This window comes from Fukomys damarensis, unplaced genomic scaffold (genome assembly GCF_012274545.1).
Source record: "Fukomys damarensis isolate Sample0158 unplaced genomic scaffold, DMR_v1.0_HiC HiC_scaffold_17, whole genome shotgun sequence".
Classification (NCBI taxonomy): domain Eukaryota; kingdom Metazoa; phylum Chordata; class Mammalia; order Rodentia; family Bathyergidae; genus Fukomys; species Fukomys damarensis.
This window is the reverse complement of record NW_022900929.1, coordinates 31,389,883-31,410,543: the sequence shown is the minus strand read 5'-3', so window position 1 is coordinate 31,410,543 and position 20,661 is coordinate 31,389,883. Positions and strand designations below refer to the sequence as shown.

The window sequence follows — 20,661 nt, the reverse complement described above, 5'->3', positions numbered from 1 at the left end:
CCAGGGTATTGGACTGTGGATTTCATTGTTAGTTTAAGTATTAGATTTGGCATTAGGGTTAGCCATCATGCAGAATTTCAAGAACCACTGTATTTGAAGTTAGGAATGATGTTGTAGGTTAGGGTTAGAATTAAGATTGGTGAGAATGCTACAGATGGAATTCTCTTACCTGATGATTTGCATGTGAGGATAAAGTTAGGACACTGATTTTTTTGAGGGTGAGGTGTACTGTGGTTTTCCAAGTACATGTGCATAGCAGTGTAGATGTAATTGATACTGTTTGGCCTCAGTGTAGGCTTAGCCTTAGATTTAGGGGTAGGAATAGACTCCCAATTTTACTACCTGTGTAGTGTAGTGTGGGTTTGAGGGAGAGTGTTAGTGTTAATTTGAGGTTCAGTGTTAGTAATTGTTGAGGAATATAAGTACCAGCTTTAGGGTTAGGCTTAGGGTTAGGTTTAGGGTGATTGCAAGCCTTGAAATTTCTGGACCTGGTATTAGAGTGTGGGTTTCAAAGTTAGTGTCAGCATTAGCTTTGGCCTTAGGTTTGGCCTTAGGGTTAGCCATAGTGTGGGATTTCATGTACTGCTGTAGTGGAATTTAGGAATCATGTTGTCATTTGGGCATAGTGTTAGGATTGTTGAGAGTGCTATGGATTGAATTCAAGTATGTGATAATTTGCAAGTGACAATCAAGGATAGGGCACAGATTTTTATGAGGGTGAGGTGTACTTTGGGCTTCCAGGTACCTGAGCATTGCAGTGTAGATGGGTAGTGCTCAGATTGTGTGTAGGGTTAGATATAGATTTAGGGGTAGGAATAGACTCCCTATTTCACTACCTGTGTAGTGTATTTTGTGTTTGAGGGTGAGTGTAGTGTTAATTGGAGGTTTGATGTTAGGAATGATTTAGGAATATAAGTACCTTTTTTAAGATTAGGCTTAGGTTTAAGATTAGGGTGAGTGATAACCTGTATTTCTGTACCTGGATATTGGAGTGTGGGTTTTCTTGTTAATATCAGCATTATACTTAGGCTTAGGGTTAGCCATAGTGTAGGATTTCAAGTACAGCTATATTGGAATTTAGGAGTCATGTTGTAGGTTAGGTTTAGGGCTAGGATTGGTGAGAGTGGTATGGATGGAATTCCCTTACCTGATGTTTTGCATGTGAGAATGTAGTTTAGGGCACTGATTTATTTGAGGGTGAGGTGTACTGTGGTTTTCCTAATACCTGAGCATTGCACTATAGATATAATGGGTAGTGTTTGGCTTCAGTGTAGGCCTAACTTTAGATTTAGGATTGGGAGTAGACTCCCTATTTCACTATCTGTATTGTGTAGTGTGGGTTTGAAGGTTATTTTTAGTGTTAATTAGAGGTTCAGTGTTAGAATTTATTTGGGAATATAAGTATGTGTTTTAAAGTTAGGCTTAGTATAGGGTTAAGGTTAGGGTTCTGGTGAGTGGTAGCCTTGGAATTTCTGTACCTGGGTATTAAAGTGTGGGTTTCAAAGTTAGTATCAGCATTAGCTTTGCTGTAGGGTTAGCCATAGTGTAGGATTTCATTGATTGCTGTAGTGGAATTTAGGAATAATGTTTTTGGTTAGGGTTAGGTTTAGGATTGGTGAGAATGCTACTGATGGAATTCACATACCTATTAATTTCTATGTGAGAATGAAGTATATGGCACAGATTTCTATGAGGGTGAGGTGTACTGTGGGCTTCCAACTACATGGGCAGTGTAATGTAAATATAGTGTGTAGTGTTTGGCTTGAGTATATGGTTAGATTTAGATTTAGGTATAGGAATAGACTCCCCATTTCACTTCCTGTGTAGTGTAGTTTGTGTTTGAGTGTGAGTGTTAGTGTTAATTTGAGTTTCAGTTTTAGGATTGATTTAGGAACATAAGTACATGTTTTAGGGTTAGGGTTAGAGGTAAGATTAGGGTGAGTGATAGACTTGGAATTTTTGTACCTGCATATTAGTATCAGCATTAGATTTGTCCTCAGGGTTAGCCAAAGTGTAGGATTTCAAGTACTGCTGTATTGGAACTTAGGAATCATGTTGGCCATTAGGGTTAGGGTTAGGATTGGTAAGAGTGCTATGTATTGAATTCACATACCTGATAATTTGCATGTGAGAATGAGGATTAGGGTCATGATTTTTATGAGGGTGAGGTGTTCTTTGGTTTTCCAAGTATCTGCACATAGCAGTGTATTTATCATGAGTATTGTTTGGCTTGAGTGTAGAGTTAGACTTAAATTTAGGTGTAGGAATAGACTCCCCATTTCACTATGTTTGTAGTGAGGTTTGTGTTTAAGGTTGAGTTTTAGTGTTAAATTGAGATTCAGTGTTAGGAATGATTTAAGAATGTAAGTACCTCTTCTAGGGTTGGAGTTAGGGTTAGGATAAAGGTGAGTGATAGCCTTGGAATTTCTTTACCTTGGTATTGGAGTATGGGTTTCATTGTTATATAAGCATTAGATTTGGCCTTAGGGTTAGCCATAGTGTAGGATTTCAAGTACAGCTATATTGGAACTTAGGAATCATGTTGTAGGTTAGGGTTAGGGTTAGGATTGGTGAGAGTACTATAGATGGAATTCCCTTACCTAATGATTTGCATATGAGAATGAAGTTTATGGCACTGATTTTTTTTTTTTTTTGAGGGTAAGGTGTACTGTTTGTTTCCAAGTACCTGAGCGTAGCAGTGTAGATATAGTGGTTAGTGTTTGGCCTCAGTGTAGTCCTAGCCTTGGATTTAGGGGTAGGAATAGATGACCCATTTCACTTTGTGTATAATGTAGTTTTTCTCACAGTATTGTTAAGCGCTTCTCATAGTTCTGCTGGAAGAAGGACGAGCCAATGTCGTTCTCATTATGTAACTAACAGGTGCAGAATTGTTCTCTGCATGATGGCCAGTATGATTGTTTGCCTCTGAGTTGCTAACCGGTTCCTCACCCATCCACTGGATGCAGTTCAAGGGGCTGGCGAGCTCACTGCGTGATTATCTGGTCCTCAAGTTTCTTTCTTTTTTTCCTTATTGAGTTTGTTGGTACATTTTAGGTATACAGCACAGTTGCATTCATTATTGGGATCTTGTACCTTTACATGACAGGTCTTGGTTCTCATTTTTTCCCCTTGTCCCTGCCCTCCCTTCACCCCTCCGCCCCTCTACCCTTTACAAACACTTCATTTCCATTTTTTCATCTTCTCATATTTTTTTCCCTTATTAGTTTTCCCCTACCCTGCCCACTTTCCCTACACCTTTAGACCTTTTCTTCCTATTTCACATTGTTAATTATACCATTAGGATCTTATGTATTATTATAGTTTATTCACATGAGAGAAACTATTCGGTATTTACACATATGTGACTTATTTATTTCACTTAGGAGTATATCCTCAATATGTATCCATTTTCCTATGAATAAATCTAATTTCTCATTCTTTATGGCTGGGTGGTATTCCATTTTATGGAAAAACCACATCTTCTTTGTCCAGTTTCCAACTGATGGGCAAATGGGCTGTTTCCAAGTTTTAGCTATTACAAACTGTGCTGCTATAAACAAAGGTGCATGTATATCTCTGTAATATGATTCTTTTAATTCCTTTGGGAAGATATCTAGCAGAGGGATGGCTGGGTCAAATGGAACCTCTAGTCCCGGCTCTTTGAGGTGTCTCCATATTGATTTCCATAGTGGTTGAACCAGTCTGCACTCCCACCAACAATGGAGAAGGGTTCCTTTCTCCCCACAACTCCGCCAACATTTGTTATTGTGTGATTTCTTGATAGCAGCCACTCTTTGTGGGGTAAGGTGGAATCTCAGTGTTATTTTCATCTGCATCTCTCAAATGACCATTGATGTGGGACATTTTTTTCATATATTTAATTGCTGTTTTTACTTCTTTGTCTGAGAAATGTCTGTTCATTTCAGATGCCAATTTTTGAATCGGGTCTTTATATTTGGGGGGGCTGATTGTTTTGAGTTCTTTATATATTTCAGATAATAGTCCTTTGTCTGAGGAGCAGCTGGTAAAAATTTTTCCCAATTGTAGGTTGTCTCTTAGTTCTGTTGATGGTTTCTTTTGCAGTACAGAAACTTTTTAATAAGATGAGATCCCAGTTGTTGATTCTTTTTGCTAGTTCCCGTGCTACTGAGGATTTGTTCATAAAGTCTTTTCCTATGCCAATGTCTTCCAGAGTTCTGCCTAGCTTATCTTCCGCAAGTTTAGTGTTTCTGTTTTAATATTAAGATCTTTAATCCACTTGGATTTTAATTTAGTGCATGGTGAAAGATAAGGGTCCAGTTTTAATCTTTGGCAGGTTGAGATCCAGTTTTTCCAACATCATTTATTAAAGAGGCTATCTTTCCTCTAGTGAGGATGGTCAGCTCCTTTGTCAAAGATGACATAGCTGAGTACATCTAGAGTTGCTTTTGTGTCTTCCAATCTGTTTCCCTGATCCTCAGATCTGTTTCTTTGCCAGAACCATGCTGTTTTTATCACAGTGGCTTTGTAGTATAGTTTCAAATTGGGAATTATTGTACCCGCTACCATGTCTCTGTTGCCTAGGATGGCTTTTGCTATTCCAGGTCTCTTATGGTTCCAAATGAATTTTTGGATTCTTTTTTCCAGTTCTGTGAAATATAGTGTTGGAATTTCAATTAGCATTGCCTTGAATCTGTATAGCAGTTTTGGTAGTATGGCCATTTTCACTATGTTGATTCTTCCTACCCAGAAGCAGGGTTGTCTTTCCATTTTCTTATATCTTCTTCAATCTCTTTTTTCAGAGTGCTGTAGTTTTCATTGTAGAGGTCTTTTGCTTCTTTTGTTAGATTGATTCCTAGATACTTCATTTTTTTGGATGTTATTGTAAAAGGAATTGTTTCCCTAATTTCTCTCTCAGTAAGTCTGTTATTTGTGTACAAGAAGGCTATTGATTTTTGAGTGTTGACCTTGTATCCATTTACTCTGATGAAATAGTCAATTAAGTTGAGAAGTCTTTTGGCAGAGTTTTTTGGGTGTTCTATGTAGAGTAGCATGTCATCAGCAAATAATGACATTTTAACTTCTTCCTTTCCTATTTTTATTGCTTTAATTTCTTTCTCTTGTCTAATTGCTGTGGCTAATGTTTCCAGACTATAGTGAACAGGAGTGGTGATAGTGGGCATCCTTGTCTTGTTCCTGATTTTAATGTGAAGGTTTTCAGTTTTTGGACATTTAATATGATATTGGCCATTGGTTTTTCATAGATAGCCTTATCAAGTTGACATAAAGACCTTCTACTTCAATTTTCTGTAGGTTTTTTTTTTTTATCATGAATGGGTGTTAAATTTTGTCAAATGCTTTTTCTTCATCTATTGAGATGGTCATATGGTTTTTGTACTTGACTCTGTTAATATAGTGTATTACATTTATTGATTTACTCCAGTGATGCAATGATGGTTCAACATATGTAAATCTAACTTGGTCAGGGTGTATGGTCTTCTTGATGACCCTCTGTATTCTGTCTGCCAGTATCTTATTGAGGATTTTTTCATCTATGTTCATTAAGGAGATTGGCCTGTAGTTCTGTTTTTTGGTTGGGTCTTTGCCTGGTTTTGGAATCAAAGTAACACTTTCTTCTGAGAATGAATTTGGAAGTATTGCTTCCCTTTCAGTTTCATTGAAAAGTTTAAAGAGTAGTGGCAGTAGTTCTCTAAATGTCTTGTAGAATTCAGCAGTGAGGCCATCAGGACCTGGGCTTTTCTTTGTAAATTTTTAATTATGTTTTCAATTTCACTGATTGTAATTTGGGTGTTTAGGATTTTTTATTTTCTTTGATCAACTTTGGTAATTCATAAATATATAGAAATCTGTCCATTTCTTCTGTGTTTTCCATTTTATTAGAGTACAGGTTCTCAAAGTAGGTATTGATGATCCTTGGGATTTCTGCTAGCTTTGTTGTGACTTCACCTTTTTTGTTCCTAATTGCATGGATCTGAGCCTTTTCTTTCCTTGTTTTGACAAGGTTGTCTAGGGATTTATTGATTTTATTTATTCTTTCAAAAAACCAATTATTTGATTCATTGACTTTTTTTTGTATCATTCTCTTAGTCTCCATTGCATTGATTTCTTCTCTGATCTTTATAATTTCCTCCTTTGTACCAACTTTGGATTTGCTTATATGTTTTCTCACTTTTAATTTAGTTTTTGGGTTGTTCTTGGCTTAAATTCTGGGTTAGTACTTCAATCTTCCTGATATAGCTGCTCTTTAGGCTTTGAGTCTCTAATGACTCAGAGACACTCTCATTTTCATAATATCAGAAAGGACAACAGATGAAATCAATCACAGCAACTCTTTAGCCCGGTTGATACAATCAGCAACACAATATCATCAAGCATAGCTTAGAAATTGACCATTTGTGGTAGTCATTAATCTATCACCTTTAAACCATGTGAATTAATCAAAATTGAGGAGCAGCCCAAAATATGTTTATTGTAAATAAACTCTTCAATATAGCAACTTTACTCTTTAGGATGGGGACTTAGATGGAGTTAGGAGGAGAGGAATAGATAGGTAGAAGAATAGGAGAAGATTTCAAGTAAAGTCAGAGGACACAGGATGACCTTGCAAACTCTAGGAAACTGTTGAAGACAAGAGGGAAGACAGTGCAAGAACAAAGACAAAAATAGAACAACTTAATAGTAATAGGGACTTGCTTTCCTTTGAAACTAATGACCCTTGAGTGTAGGAAAAAGAGAGAAGAAAAGAAAAGAAATAAAAAAAGAAGAAATCCAAATTAAGGCCGGAACAGGAACAAAAAGGGAGATGAAGAATAACATGGGGGAGCAAGAGATTGGGAAAAAGAAGACAGAAAAAAGAAATAATTTGCAGAATGGGATGAGGAAAACAAAGATGAAAAAGAATTGAGGAGACTCTTTCAGGGTATAGCTCTGCTGTCACAATAGATAATGTGGACAGCAATGTACAGAACTAAGTCAATTAATCTCAGCTAGCCAGTGGCAGACCCCTGAGATTCAGGCTGAATTCTGGCTACAAGGCCCAAATTGAGCTCCCTGACCTCCTGCAGGGTTGAACCTGAAAGGTTCCAGCACAGGTTCCTGCTGCCTTTTCCCTGAAGATAGTCAAAGTTCTGATGGAAGATGGTGATCCCTCCAACTTACCAACTACAGAGGTCTGATGTGCCTTCATTGCAATTGTTCACTTCTGTTCTATCTTCTGGAGCTCAGTAAATGACCTTTATGACAACCTGTGTGTCTGCAGTGTGGATCCAGGAACTGGCACAATCAGGAGGCCCAAGAGCACAGGGTGGGGGATATGTTGCAGAGGTACATGCACAGCTGGCTGGTCCCCACTGGTCTGCTGGATGAAGGCTGGGATGCTGGTGAGCTCCCCATGTAGTTCCTTACTAAATTTTGTATGTTGATGTGGTGTCCTGAAACTTTGCTGAATCCAATGATTAGATTTTTAGTGGAGTCTTTAGAGTTTTCTGCAGGCAAGACTGTGTTATCTTTGGTCAGAGACAACTTTACTTCTTCCTGTTTTATGTGGTTGCATTTCATGTATTTTTTTTTTATTGTCTCAGTGTTCTGGCCAGGGCAGCCAGTAATATAACAAATAAGGGTGACAAAAACATACCATTCCCAGAAGAAAAGCCTCCTACCTGATTTCTTTGGTTATTTGGAAGGGTGTTTAATTTCCACATATTAATCAATTTTCAGTTTCCTTCTCATTATCAGGTTCAAACTCTTAGGGATAGAAAAGATACTTGGCAGGATTTCAGTCTTCTTGGATGTGTTTAACCTTGTGTACGTCCTAACATATACCCTCTTCTGGGGAAGGATTAATGTGCAACTGTGAAGAATATGCATTTGGAATATGTCTTTAAAGGTCATGCGAATCTTTTGTAGGAAATGTGTTATATCTTGATTCCCTTCAGGAATTCTTATGTCTTTTTGAAGAAGAATTGAATCCATTTAAACTGAAATTAATTATTGGCAGGTAAGGACTCACCTGTGCACCTTGCCAGCTGCTTTCTGCTGTTTTGCACTTGTTTCCCATGTGCCATTATTCCTCTCTTGTTATCTTCATGATTTGATGATCTTTTATGATGGCAAGCTTGATGCCTTTGTTATCATTTTTTTGTGCATTTACCAAAGGTCTTTTCTTTGTTGTTGCCATGAGACTTACATAAAGAATCTTATAAAAGTTTATGTTTAGCTGATTGCAACTTGACTTTATGTACAAAAACTTTACACCTTAACTCCCCACCAAAACGTTTGTGTTATTGATATCACCTTTTATATCTTTCATTTATCATGTGCCTGTGAGTCAATTATTGTATCTATAGTTGTTTTTAATACTTTTGTCTTTTAGATTTTGGCTACATTCTTACTTTTACAGTGACTTTTATACTTTCATGTTCTCATGATGTTGGTTAGCAGTCCTTTGTTGCAACCTGAGGAGCTCCCTGTAGTACACATTGTAGAAAGGTCTAGTGTTGATTCATGGCACAGACTTTGCTTGTCAGGGAATGCCCATATTCTTCACTTCTGAGGACAGTCTTGCTGGTCTTGTCTGTGGTTCTTTTCTTTCCGCACTTTGAATAAGTCACCCCAATCTCTTTACCCCAGGTAAGGTCTGTGGGTGCCAGATTGAAGTCTGGGGTTGTGCTTGCCACTGAGATGATGGTGCTGGCCCTGGTGCTAGGGCTGGCTTGGGTCCTGTGGCTGTAGGGTGGCCCAGCGGAGAGCCAGGTTCTTACCTCAGCTCCCACCTCCACACAGATGCTCTCTCTCTGTCACTGTGTTGTTAGGGCATGGTGACACAGGCGTGAGCCTCTCTTCACTCTTGCTTCTGAGCTGCACTCAGGAGCTGCAATCTCTCACTTGGACACTCCGGCTTCCCCAGTGGCATCTCTGTGCAGGATGCAACTGAAGCTGCAGTTTCCAGAGTGATCCTGGAAAGTTCTCATCCACCTTCTTGTTCAGGGTCCAGGCTGCCTTTGACCATTTTCCTGATAGCATCACTGTTTGGGGGAGCAGACTAGGATTCATTCAGACAGAAGTAGAATGTGTTAGCATACCCCACTGACCTCTTTCCACAGCACTCAAAGGAAAACAACAAGCACCAGAAACTCTGTTGGCTCAGATGGCTTTCTTTGTATTGCTGATCTCATTCCTGTTAGTCATGCAAACATTTTTGGACATTAAAGGTGCATCTTGAATGTTCTTCTCAGTTCTTCAGAACTCGCAGATTCTATGTGGACACCTAATTTTGTGACTAAAGCTTAGATTGATTTTTAGTTATTTATATTTATGACTTGTTATTGTTTACATAGAAAAATCCTTAAAGTAGCTATAAAACCACTAAAACTAAAGAAAATTGCAGATTGTAGAGTTAAGATACAAAAATCAATGCAAATTTAATATACCACCAGCACACAAGTGGAAAATACAACTCAAAAAATTCTATTTACTATAACAACAGAAACATAAACACTTTGCAGTAAATCAACAAAAATGTCTAAGAATTCTACACCAAAAGTACAAAATAGGACTGTGGGAAATTAAGAACTTAAGGGGAAAGATATGCTAAGTGTATGGATTGGAAATCTCAGAGATATCAAGAGGTCAGTTCTTTCTAAATGGACATTTGCATTCAGTGTGAAATCCCAGGAGGAGTTTTATAAAAATTGACAAAATGGTTTTAAAATTTACATGAAAATGTGAAGGATTTAGAATGTTCAAAGATATTTTTGAAAAAAAAATAAGAGAACAAATTTGGCAGATTCAGATTGCCTGCTTTCGAGACTTACACAGCTCTGTGGTTTCAGTGGTCAAGATGGTGTGGTACAGGCAGGGGAAACAACCAAAGGGATCACAGGAATAGTGCAGAAGCCAGAACCAGAGCATCTGAGGGGGACATCCCTCAAGAACGTGCTCCTTCTGACCTCAGGATAAGGAGGTATCCACTGGCTGAAAAAAATCTGATTTATAGGGTAAGACACATCGCAGGGAGACATTTCAGGGAACGAGGGCTCAGCACCATTCCTTGTAGCCTGGTCAGAATCATCGGTCTTCTTCCCACTCCCTGTCACTGGTAACTGTCAAAGACCTGGCACTCAGAGTGGAGCCAGTGTCTCACTGTCATCTTTATGCCCCTCACCTGCATCATGGTGCTACCAGCACCCTCCTGTGCTCCTCACTGTTGCTCACCCTTGTCATTTCACCAGGTGTGACTTAGGGCTCAGGATGCAGGTGTGAGGTGGTGTCCAGAGTCCACTTTCTTAGCCACTTCGGGCAAATCAATCCTTCTGCACAACCTGCAGCTATAAGAAACCCCTGTGTCATAGGTGGTAACAAGAGCCTCACCCCCACACCCTTGCATTAGTCAGAGTTCTGCTGCTGTGACAGGAAGACCTGAGCAAATCAACCTGAAGGAGAAAAGGCACATTTCCAGAGGTTTCAGTTTGTGGTCACTTAGTCTGGTGGCTTTTTGACCAGTGGTGAGGTGGGCACATGATGGAAGGAAGCTGCTCACATCTTGGCAGCTAGGTTGCAAAGGGAGAGGGAGGAAGATGTTGGGACCATGAGTCCCCTTAAGAATATGGTGCCCTGGTTCCCCCACCTCCTGGAGTTTCTACCACTGCCTGTTAGGTCACTGGGCTATGAATGCATAAAGGAAAGAATCAGTAGTGAGTTCAGAGCCCTTGTGATCCAGTTACCTTCCTAAGGTCACCTCTGAGTACTGTTGCAGGGGGAGCCACACCTGGAACCCTGGAGTCTGGGGGACATCTGAACCCCCAAAAGCCTCATGTGGCTTTTTAGTGACATGATAAGCATTTTACACAGAGTAGACCTTATAATCTGATGTTACCCTTACAAGGCAGGTGAGTTTGTCTCTATCCACTAGGGTTCCAGAAACAACATCAACCCCAAGTGGACTGAAAGATAGGTCTTCTGAGGAGACTGCAGACAGAGCAGCAACTCAGCAGAAACACTTCACAGATTTTAGTACAACATTTACAATTCTAAAATCCAAAATTCAAAGTAGCTCTGAAAGTCAGACCCATCTGAAAACAATCTCGGTGGCAAAATTTGAACTGTTGGTGGCCCCAGTGAATCTCCTCATCCACACAATCCCTCTGTTTCTGGGAGTGGCTCACCAGGATGGTTTTGGGGAATGATGCTATTTGAGGCCTCATGATCTCTTTTTTGCATAAGCTTGGATTTCCTCTCCTATTAGCATGTTCAGTAGAGATCTGATGGCTTCCTGTCTTCATGGCCACCCTTATGTGTACAGTCCTTCAGAGCTCATGGGATTTGGGGTTCATTTGGTCCTTGGTAAAATCTTTTCTTCTTTTAGCCGTGTCATGAGCCATGAAATGACTCAGATGATGCCCAGCTGTGGTAGAACTGGCACTGAAGCCCAGTATCTTTCAGTGACTCTGGCCAGCATTAAGACCCTGTGTATTCTACAGTACATAATCCGCAACACATCTAGAAATTAAAAATTAAGGTGCAGACACAGCCAAGGATGGGGCAGGCAGCTGCTGTGCTGGGAGCTCCCAGGGCACAGACCTCAAGGGAGGCTGTGAGTAGGGGGGTCACCCAAATGCATGGAACTTCCATCTGGCTCTGTCTTTGTCTAGTTTCTCTTCAGTTTCATATGCGGCTGAAAACTAGTCAGGTGTGGTGGTGCATACCTATAATCCCAGAACTCTGGGAGGCTGAGGCAGGAGGAGTGCAAATTCCTTTTTTCTCTAGCCTAAAGAACTTAGTGACTTAGCAAGACCTTGCATCAAAAATTTTAAAAAGCCCTGGGGTTGTAGTTCAGTGTGAAAGGCCTGATTTGATCCCCAGTACACAAATAAAATAAAAATAAAGAAACTCAGGATGAAGTAGGTGGAATTTTACTGGTCAGAAGGGCAGGGTGGCTCCAGGTTTTGATTTCTTCTAAGTGGTTGTGAAAGTGTCCACTTCCCGTTACTTGGTAGGAACATGGAAGGGACGTGGTATTCCACAGGGGAACCTGGGACCACATGCCTCAGACTCATCCTTCCTGAGAAAATTACTGAAAGGAGGTCACTTTGTCATGTCAGGAGGCCATCAACGAAGTGGGGCTGGAACCCGTCCTCTTCATTCCTGAGCTGAAGCTCCTCTAATAGAGCAGCCCAGTGCACATCTTGTCCTGGATGAAACGCTAGGCTGTAGGCACCACATTTCACCAGCAGAGGGAGCCACAGGCCCGCTCGAGAGTTAACTAGGCTATTGCATTCATAGACTGTAGGGCTATGTGAAAGCCAGGGTTTCATAAAATCTTTCGATGGTCACGGTGTGCTCCAAGGTGAAGAGAGATGCCAGCTCATTTGACTTTGAGTTTAGAGAAACCTCAGCATCAGTTGGCTGCCTTAGAATCCTGTCCCTCTGCTATTTAGGTGAGGAATGTGCTGCCGTCTACACTGGGATAAAGTAGATGGAAACACGGGTGCATTTAGGGCAGTGATCAGCATGCCATGGTCCCTTGGGAGGAAGTGTGGCCCTTCCCAGTGCGTCTCCCCTGCATACGCTGGACAACAGACTGTGGGAGGTGCTCTGCTCACCCCAATATCTGATCCTCTCCAGAGGGAGGGGGCACACAGAGCACAGGGCTGGATGCACGGTAAATGGAAGCTGGGAGTTGAGTCCTGGGCAGGGCTCTGGACAGGGTAGGACAGGGTAGGCTCAGGATTCAGTCCCTCCATTGTGGTGTGGGTGTGGGTGAGGAGGACAGTGGAGGCTGGCACCACAGGTTGGGCCAGCTGCTGGGAGCTCGGTGGGGAGAGCCCTGGGCCCAGTCTGGGCTGGCCTACCTGCTCCCCCAGCTTGTGTGCTGTACCCGGGTTTCCGCAGCAGCTGGAGCTGGGTCTAAGTTTAAGCCGTGAACACGTCCTCATCCACAGCTGGCTTTGGAACTGGAGGGGCTGAGGCTCTAGGTGGCCCTGTCGGCCAGGCCAAGGACTGTGGGTGACTGGTGGCATGATGGGGATTGCCCAAGGAGGCAGGGACCCCAGGACAGCCTCTCCTGAAAGTTAAGTTCCTTCTTCTGATTTCACCTGCCATCTGCCTCCTTTATGCTTACACTTTCTCACCTTCTCCCCGCCCGTGCCCTCTACTTTCACTTCTGTGCAGATTAGAAAGTGTAAGATCATGTCCAACAGGGATGGCCATGGGAGTGGCGCAGGCAGACCCAGCTAGATGTAGAGGATGTGGCCAGAGAACGATGCTAGAGTCTGTTGGATTGTCCTGGTGTTCGTAGGTCTGTGGGATGCAGGGCTGTGTCTTCTGTTCCTTGGGAGGAAGTGGGGTAGGAGAGCACTGGGTCTCAGGATGGGTCACCGTGGCGATGGTGGATATTGTCACACAGAGCAGCTAGGAGCCGGCCAGGGCATCCAGTGTGCAGTCACCCTGGGTGTGTGAAAGAGTTCAGTGCAATCTTGGAATCCAAAAGTGAGACATATGGGTCTGTGTGTCAGGACAAAGTAAGATGCAAGGCCCATTAAGAGGGAAATGCACCGCAGCCTATGGGGGACAAAAGCCCTGAGGAAAGAGGATTGGACAGGGTGTGGGTGGCTGTGCCAGGGCCCACCAGAACAGCTCTGAAGGTTCTGATAGAGGCGCCCAGTGATCGGGTACATCAGACTGTTAGCAACACAGTCCGTCAAACACGAGCTGTCTGCCCAGCTGGCAGTGCCCAAGGCCCCTGCAGGGTGGGGAGCCTCTGTGAGACCTCGGGCTACTCCAGCAGTGTGGGAGGAGGGGTGGGGCCTCACAGCTAATCACAACCTCTCTGGGACCCTGTGGCTTCTGCCAGGTGCAGGTCTGTGGGGACATGGGGCTTGGGGGACAGAGGTGCCCCATTATCAGCTGGGTTGCCAGGGCTTGTGAGTTGGCATCAGTTGCCCTTATTTCACCTCAGAGTGGCCCCAAGGGCAAGAAGAGTGACACAGAGAAGGTGCCAGGGAGAGCAAGAAGGCACAGGGGACTGTGGTGCCCATGGACAGGTAGGAAGGAGGCAGCATCTGTGCTTCTGGGGTCTCAGACGGGGGCAGTGCCTGTAGGGTTCCAGAGCTTTTTCATTCACTGCTCATCTCTCCTCTACTCTATTTTTCCCCCCTTTGGTACCAAGGATTGAACTTGGGTCCTTGCACTTTCAAGGCAGGCAGAGCACCACTGAGCTAAATCTCCAGTCCCCTCCTCTATCTACTTTACCTAAACTTTTCCTACATATATGCACTTTGGTTGCTCTTCCTACAACAATTTTGTAATACATTTGTGGGGAAATAAATATATTTAGTCATTTATCATGGTTGATCAGATTTTTTTTTTTTTGTACTGGGAATTGAACACCAGACCTTTACATTGAACTACATGCCCAGCTCTTTCCTTGTCTTTTGTGAAACAGAGTTTGACTAAGATTCCAAGTTTCCCAGAGAGGGCTTGAACTTGCAGTCCTCCTACCTTGGTCTCCCAGAGTGCTCTGACTGCAAAGATGCAGTGCCATTCCAGCTTGTTTTGGTGCTTCTTGTGCATAGCATAGAAAGGGGACGTGTTCATGCTGGGATGCGCAGTGTGCGGGGAAGCCCTGCCTGGGAGGAAGGAGGTACAGCAAGAGAGATGGAAGAAACCTTTGTTTCCCTGGTCTGTGCCATAGGAAGTCACCTCTGCACAGCACGGTGCACGCCACACTTGGGGCATGGCCTCACCTGGGCACCACCAGAAACACTGCTGAGCTGCTCATCCATATAGCAAGACAGAGGAGGCATGTCCTCACCACCCTGTGAAACTACCTCTGTGTAGAGACTGAAAAACACACAGCGACGTGAACTCAAGCAGGAGCCTGGGAAGCTGCCTCACCGGTTGGCCTGGGAGCGTCCACCCCCACTCTTGGGTCCCTTTCTCTGGAAAGCTGTACAAGGCCGTTCTTTAGGAAGACAGAGTGGCTGAGTGAGGAGGTTTGGGGGTCAGGGGAGTGGCATCCAGGTGGGGGCTGCGTGAGCAGCTCTGGGAGAGGACAGCTGCAGATCTCTGGGAGCAGAGAGCCTGTGTGAGGTGCAGAGGGAGGTGATGGCGCCCCCACGCTCAGGTGCTCGTGGAGGAGCTCAGCCACAGATGGCCGGCCACTCGCCACCGTCATGGTGTCAGCGTCTCACAGAGGCTGGCTGAGTTTCCCAGCAGACTCTGAAAGGTTGGTGGGAAGAAAGCCTGCCCTCTGGCTGACTGCCCACTCTCTCTGACACTGGAAGTCCTACAACATACATCAGCAGGAAAGGGAGTGCTAAAAGTCTCCATAAGGAAGGGCAAACTGGAGTCATTTGCCGGAAAATGATGTACCTTGAGACCATAATGCTAGGCAAAATAATCAGACTCACAGCTTCACTATAACATGTGTTCTTTCAAATGCGAATACAAATAAAGAGCAAAGAGCAAAGTACAAGATAGATTATAGGAAACAGGAGAGATATCTTTTGCAGGTGGGAAGGGGACGGAGAGAAGGTAGGAGAGGGAAGGCAGGAGGGGAAGGAGGACACAAAAAGGATCACACTGTGCTGTGCACCATCCCCCACAGCAAGTGAAATAATTATGTACTGCAAACACGTACTAGTAAACAAAATTAAAGAGGTAGATACTTGGTAAATATTTTATTTCTCATTTTGACTTTGATTAATAAAAAGTCAGTGTCTATATTTTAAAAATAAATAAATTCAGTCTATAATTAATGGAGAAAAGAGCCATAAGAATATAATTAAAGTTCCAAAGGGAATCAAAAGATAAACTGAAGAAAATACTGCAAACACACCCTTGCTTGCACACTTATGCACGGAGCAGGTGAGCGTGTTGGGAGGCAATGGGTGTGAAAGCGCAGCTTCTGCAGCAGGGCAGTGGGTGGGTAGATCCAGCAGAAGGCTCCAGGGGAGGCAGCCACCAGCTCTGTTAGCAAGGGTCCAGTGAGGCTCCTGCAGGGGCACAGATGCGGAGGCAGGCGGCACGGGAGGGTGGCTTTCTCTGTGTGTCCCTCTGTGCACCACTGTCCCAAGCAACTGGCTGGTGCAACTTGGAGGTGGGGTGGAGGCTGCCTTTGAGGCCTGGGGTGAGTCCTCCGAGGGGACTCCCACTCCCTGCATGGGGGCTGCCCCACACAGCCTGAGCTGCTCCCTGGGGGGTGACGGTGTGGGTGTGCACTGCACCCTGCACCACACCGCGTGACTCCCATGGCCTTGTGGGAGCTCACTGACTAAGAAGAAGCTGTACCCAGCAAAGCCACACCCTCACTCAGAGTTAGGCAGGATGGTTGTGTGACAGCTTGCTCTGCTGCCTGGGGTCATGCGGGGAGCACACTGTGCTGCGACCTCAGGGCTCTCATGGGCCGGCGCTCAGGCAGCACCAGGCCTCCAAGGTTAGGAATGCTGCACACAGTATCCTCTGGCCACACAAGGCCAGGCCAGGCCTTTACAGACCTCACCCCTTAGCCAGTTGCCATTTGTGTGGAGTCCACAGGAAAGAATAACATTTTTTTCCTCCAACTAATGTGGCAATTTTAGAACTTTTTTAAAATCTCAGGACGTCTTTCATTGGTAAAAAGCATTAAGGACTACACAGAGCTTTTTTTTTTTTTGTATGATTGGTATCTATCAATGTTTACTGAAGCGAACATTAATTAAAAGAAAAACTTAAATTATTTACTAATTAATTTAAAACAATAAAACCAATTATACGTAAGAGAAATTTTAAAAATTGTGAATATTAGATAATATTTTAAAACAAAATTTATCAAGAAGATGGAACTACCATACAGTTTTATAAATCATTTTAGTCTATTATAGTTTTGCTGTCATGTTGAAATATTTGCGGAAGACCCAGAAAGGGGGGATATTTAAATGTTTTGATAATTACTGATATTCTTTTTCAAGACAGTATCAAAACCCAGTGGTAGAGTTTCTTTTTTTTTGGGAAACTGTTTATTTTAAAATTACCTTCCCAACATACCATGAAACATCTGGATGTTACTTTATGGTTTTTCATTGAAAACAAACTACATTGTAAATGGGGTTTAAACATTAAGACATAGAATTGATCAAAATCTGAGGACAAAATTATAAAAGGTCACTACTAAAAATGGATAGGAAAAAGTTCCATTTGATGACTTCATCTAGAGAATGAATAATCATGTCATGCTGGGAGGATACAGGAAGTGATGACCTTGTGCTTTTATTCAACTAAGGTACTTACCCAAACCTTAGGTTTTATACAGGTGTCAAACTCCCACCTGGAAAGGGATAGTTTTCTAAATTATACCTACATTTACTTTAAATAACTGAAGCCCATGGCAGCAGTTTAAAAGAACTTAACAGTCAAATAACTACATAATTTAGTACATTAAAATAAAGCTAAGACAGTGATAACTGAATGTCTTGAAAGTATATAGCTTGGGAAGAAGACCACTGTACACAATTTGGAGACTGTTAAAGTGACCACTCAGAAGGGTGAACAGTGCAAGACATGCTTTTCCAGTTACAAGCTCAAAACAGGAGTGCAAACAAAATTAAAGCTCCGTTTAAAGTCAGGACAAGGGAAGCCTGAAATTAATATTAGAAAGCTTCCCTCAGGTCAGCTCCCAGAAATGAAGTGATCGAATTGCTTTCTCATGGCACGATTTTCTTCGGCAAATTTTTCCTTCAGTGGCAAAAGTAAATCCATAAGTTGGGCCCCCGACTCAGTCACCACATTTGACCCACAAGAACAGTGAGGGGTCAGGACCAGAACTAGCACCCAGAGGCCTGGTCTTGATAGAAGGAGCTTGGGTCTGGGATTCTGCCTCAGCCAGTGTACCAGAACGCTAACAGAGCACAGCTAAGCAATGGGCTTTAATAATCTCTTGTTCCTAGAAAACTGGAGGACAAATGGACTAACAATTCTCCCCTGGAGTCAAGCGGTTGCAATGGAAGATGTAAAGTGCTTAAATCAATAAGACACTGAGAGAGGAGAAGTACAGAGGTTCAAGATCAATGCCAGTACAAGAGCTTTTAAGTGGGTTGACTGGGCAGTGCATGCATCCATACCTGAGAATGTAGAACATGGCCCCAGAGAGAGCTCAAAATGTGGATACCAACTGGATCCGTCCCTTGCCAGTAGCTTATAAAAATATATAGTCAGTACTGTAGAGGCTCCTTCTACAGCCAATACTATGCAAGTCCTTTCAGTTACCCCATTACTCTGATACCAAAAAACTAATTTTCAGACATTCCAGACAAAGGTCACTTATAACCAAAAGTCAACTTCTGTTTTAAAACGAGATAGTGTCCATTTAAAAAGTAGGTTTTTTTTTTCCTCTCAAGTGAACAGGACATTTTCTGTATGAAACAACTTCTAGTCTGTCAAGCCTGGTTTGCTTAAGATCCTAGGTAATGTGCATATATGCAGAAACAAGTAAACTTCAACATTATCTGAACAGAACAAAGTCAATTCCCCAAAACATGGTAGAACAGGTCTGGTCAGTACAAATCTATTGCAAAGGAAGAAGATTCTGTGCGTCAGTTCCACAAGGAGAAGCAGGGAAAGAACACCCCAACCACAAAGTCGTGTTCTAAAGCCTAGAAGCCCCAGGAACATAGTATTATTCCCAGGGTCCTGACAGGCAAAACTGCTCAGGCTCCCGGCTGTGCCCTCTCTGGAGCAAGGCCCACGCTCCCATTTACTTTCGATTCCAAAGCTGCTTCGATTTTCTAAGTGAGTCTATGGTTTCTCCGGCCTTCCTCTGTTTCTGAGGAGACTCCTCACTCTGCCCCGGTCTGGAGGAGCGTCCCACTGCGCTTTCCATGACTTCCCGCAGTTTGCGCTCCAGCTCCGCCAACCGCGCATTCTGTTCACCTATGATCCGGGTCTGCTCGAGCAGTTTCTCGTCCTGGTCTTGAAGCTGTTTCTGCTGTTCCTGCACTTTGGTGCGAAGCTCAGAAATTTCCCACCTGAGAACAGTCATGCCAGCAGCATTGGTCTTAACTTGCTGCTGGAGTTTAGTAACCTCTTGTCTTGAAGGGGTTTTACTTCGAGAAGAGCTGCATTGTCGTTAGGGCTGCTGATGGTCTGGCACCGGAAGAGAGCCCATGAGCCTTCCAGACACGTCTGATCCTGGCAGTTGCCTCTTCAGAATTGGAATGATCTCATCAAAGTACTCCACGGCCATGGAGGAGATATCCCTTAACTCCTGGAGGGCTTCATGAGCTCGCGGTGGGGCTCTGGTAGAATTGACATATCTCAACACCCTGTAAATCTCATCATTCACCTTTCCTGGGATGAAGCAACAAAGATTGGAATCCATATACTTCATAAAAGTCATGTTTAACATTGACAGCCTTGTTTCCACAGCAGCAAGGATGTCTGCATGGCGAACTAAAGAATGGTTTCTCCTTTCTGATTCTCTCCTCGGGAGCTGTGCTTTCACTTGCTTCTGACACAGGTTATGGTACCTCTCCACTTTCAGAAACCCCTGATTCAACATTCTCTGGCAAACTAAGTCCATTCTTTTACAAACCAGGCGCAGCTGGCTAATTTTGTTGTAGGACATAAAGCTGAGGATGTTCACGATGGCTGCGATGGGCAGCACCACCAGTGTGTTGTTCTGAGGCAGCTGGTCCGAACCAGGGCTGGCGCCAGGGGTGCCTGGGACCCCGCTGCAGGGGCTGGGCGGGGGGGCGGGCGGCTGTCGCTGGGCAGAACCAGCTGCCGAACAAGAGCCTTCGTCACCGTGGCTGCCACTTCCGTCCTCAGCCATTCCGCTCTTCTGACGCCTCCACCATCTTGGGACCTTCCGTAGTAGTTTCTCAAGGGTTAGTTGCAATGTGAATTTGTGAAACTGTGTGTATTCAATTTTCATACTCCGTTACAATTAATATCCATTGTTCTGTTTTATAGCTTTTAATAGGTGCTTTATCCATACATGGTTTGTAGCAAAATACACCAGCTATTTGGAAAATACTAGATTCTCAAGTTATGAAAATTCGTGGACACATTTAATTATACCCCCAATCACACGGTGCTATCCCTGCTGATCTATCTCATCAGAGTGGTTATCAATTATTGGAAAACTGTCAAGTTTGTGGCAGCAGGTGAAAAGTGCCCAAAATTCTTGTTTTCATTTAAAAAGTTGAATTCTCTCATTGGCACCTAGTCCCATTATCTCCTGGGAAAGGTCAGGCTGAGAGTGCATTTGCAGAATGTCAGCTTGACACCCATGGGTGCATACAGCATGTTTGTCTGTCCGTCACTAGGGCGAAGGCAGTGTTCAGGGGCGAGGGCTGGCCTGGTCCAGACTTAGCATGGGTATTTTCCCTGGAGCTGACGAGGACTGGCCCAGCTCAGTGCTTCTCACTTAATTTGTGTTTCATCACATAGAACATTAAAGGCCACATATGAATGAGTCAAGATTTTCAAGGAAGCAAAAAAAGCAGGTCTTCAAAATGGACAAATACCCTGGACAGATTTTTCTCCAAGGAAGACACTGACAGCCACCAGAGATTTGGAAAAGTGCTCAACATACAGATTTCCAGGGAAATGCAAATCAGAAGTACATACTGGTTAGGAAGGCCATCGTCAAACACATGGAAAATAGCCAGTGTCATCTAGGGTGTG

General features: G+C 43.3%; 1 protein-coding gene across 1 annotated transcript; it reads right to left on the bottom strand.

The window, feature by feature from the left end:
• Positions 1 to 18,527: 18,527 nt before the first annotated feature.
• On the bottom strand, positions 18,528 to 19,804 carry LOC104862686 (F-box only protein 28-like). The gene is given in 3 exon segments (XM_019207570.1): positions 18,528 to 19,069; positions 19,071 to 19,117; positions 19,120 to 19,804. Coding segments are annotated over 3 exon segments (1,074 nt in total). The 3' UTR covers positions 18,528 to 18,727.
• Positions 19,805 to 20,661: the final 857 nt, after the last annotated feature.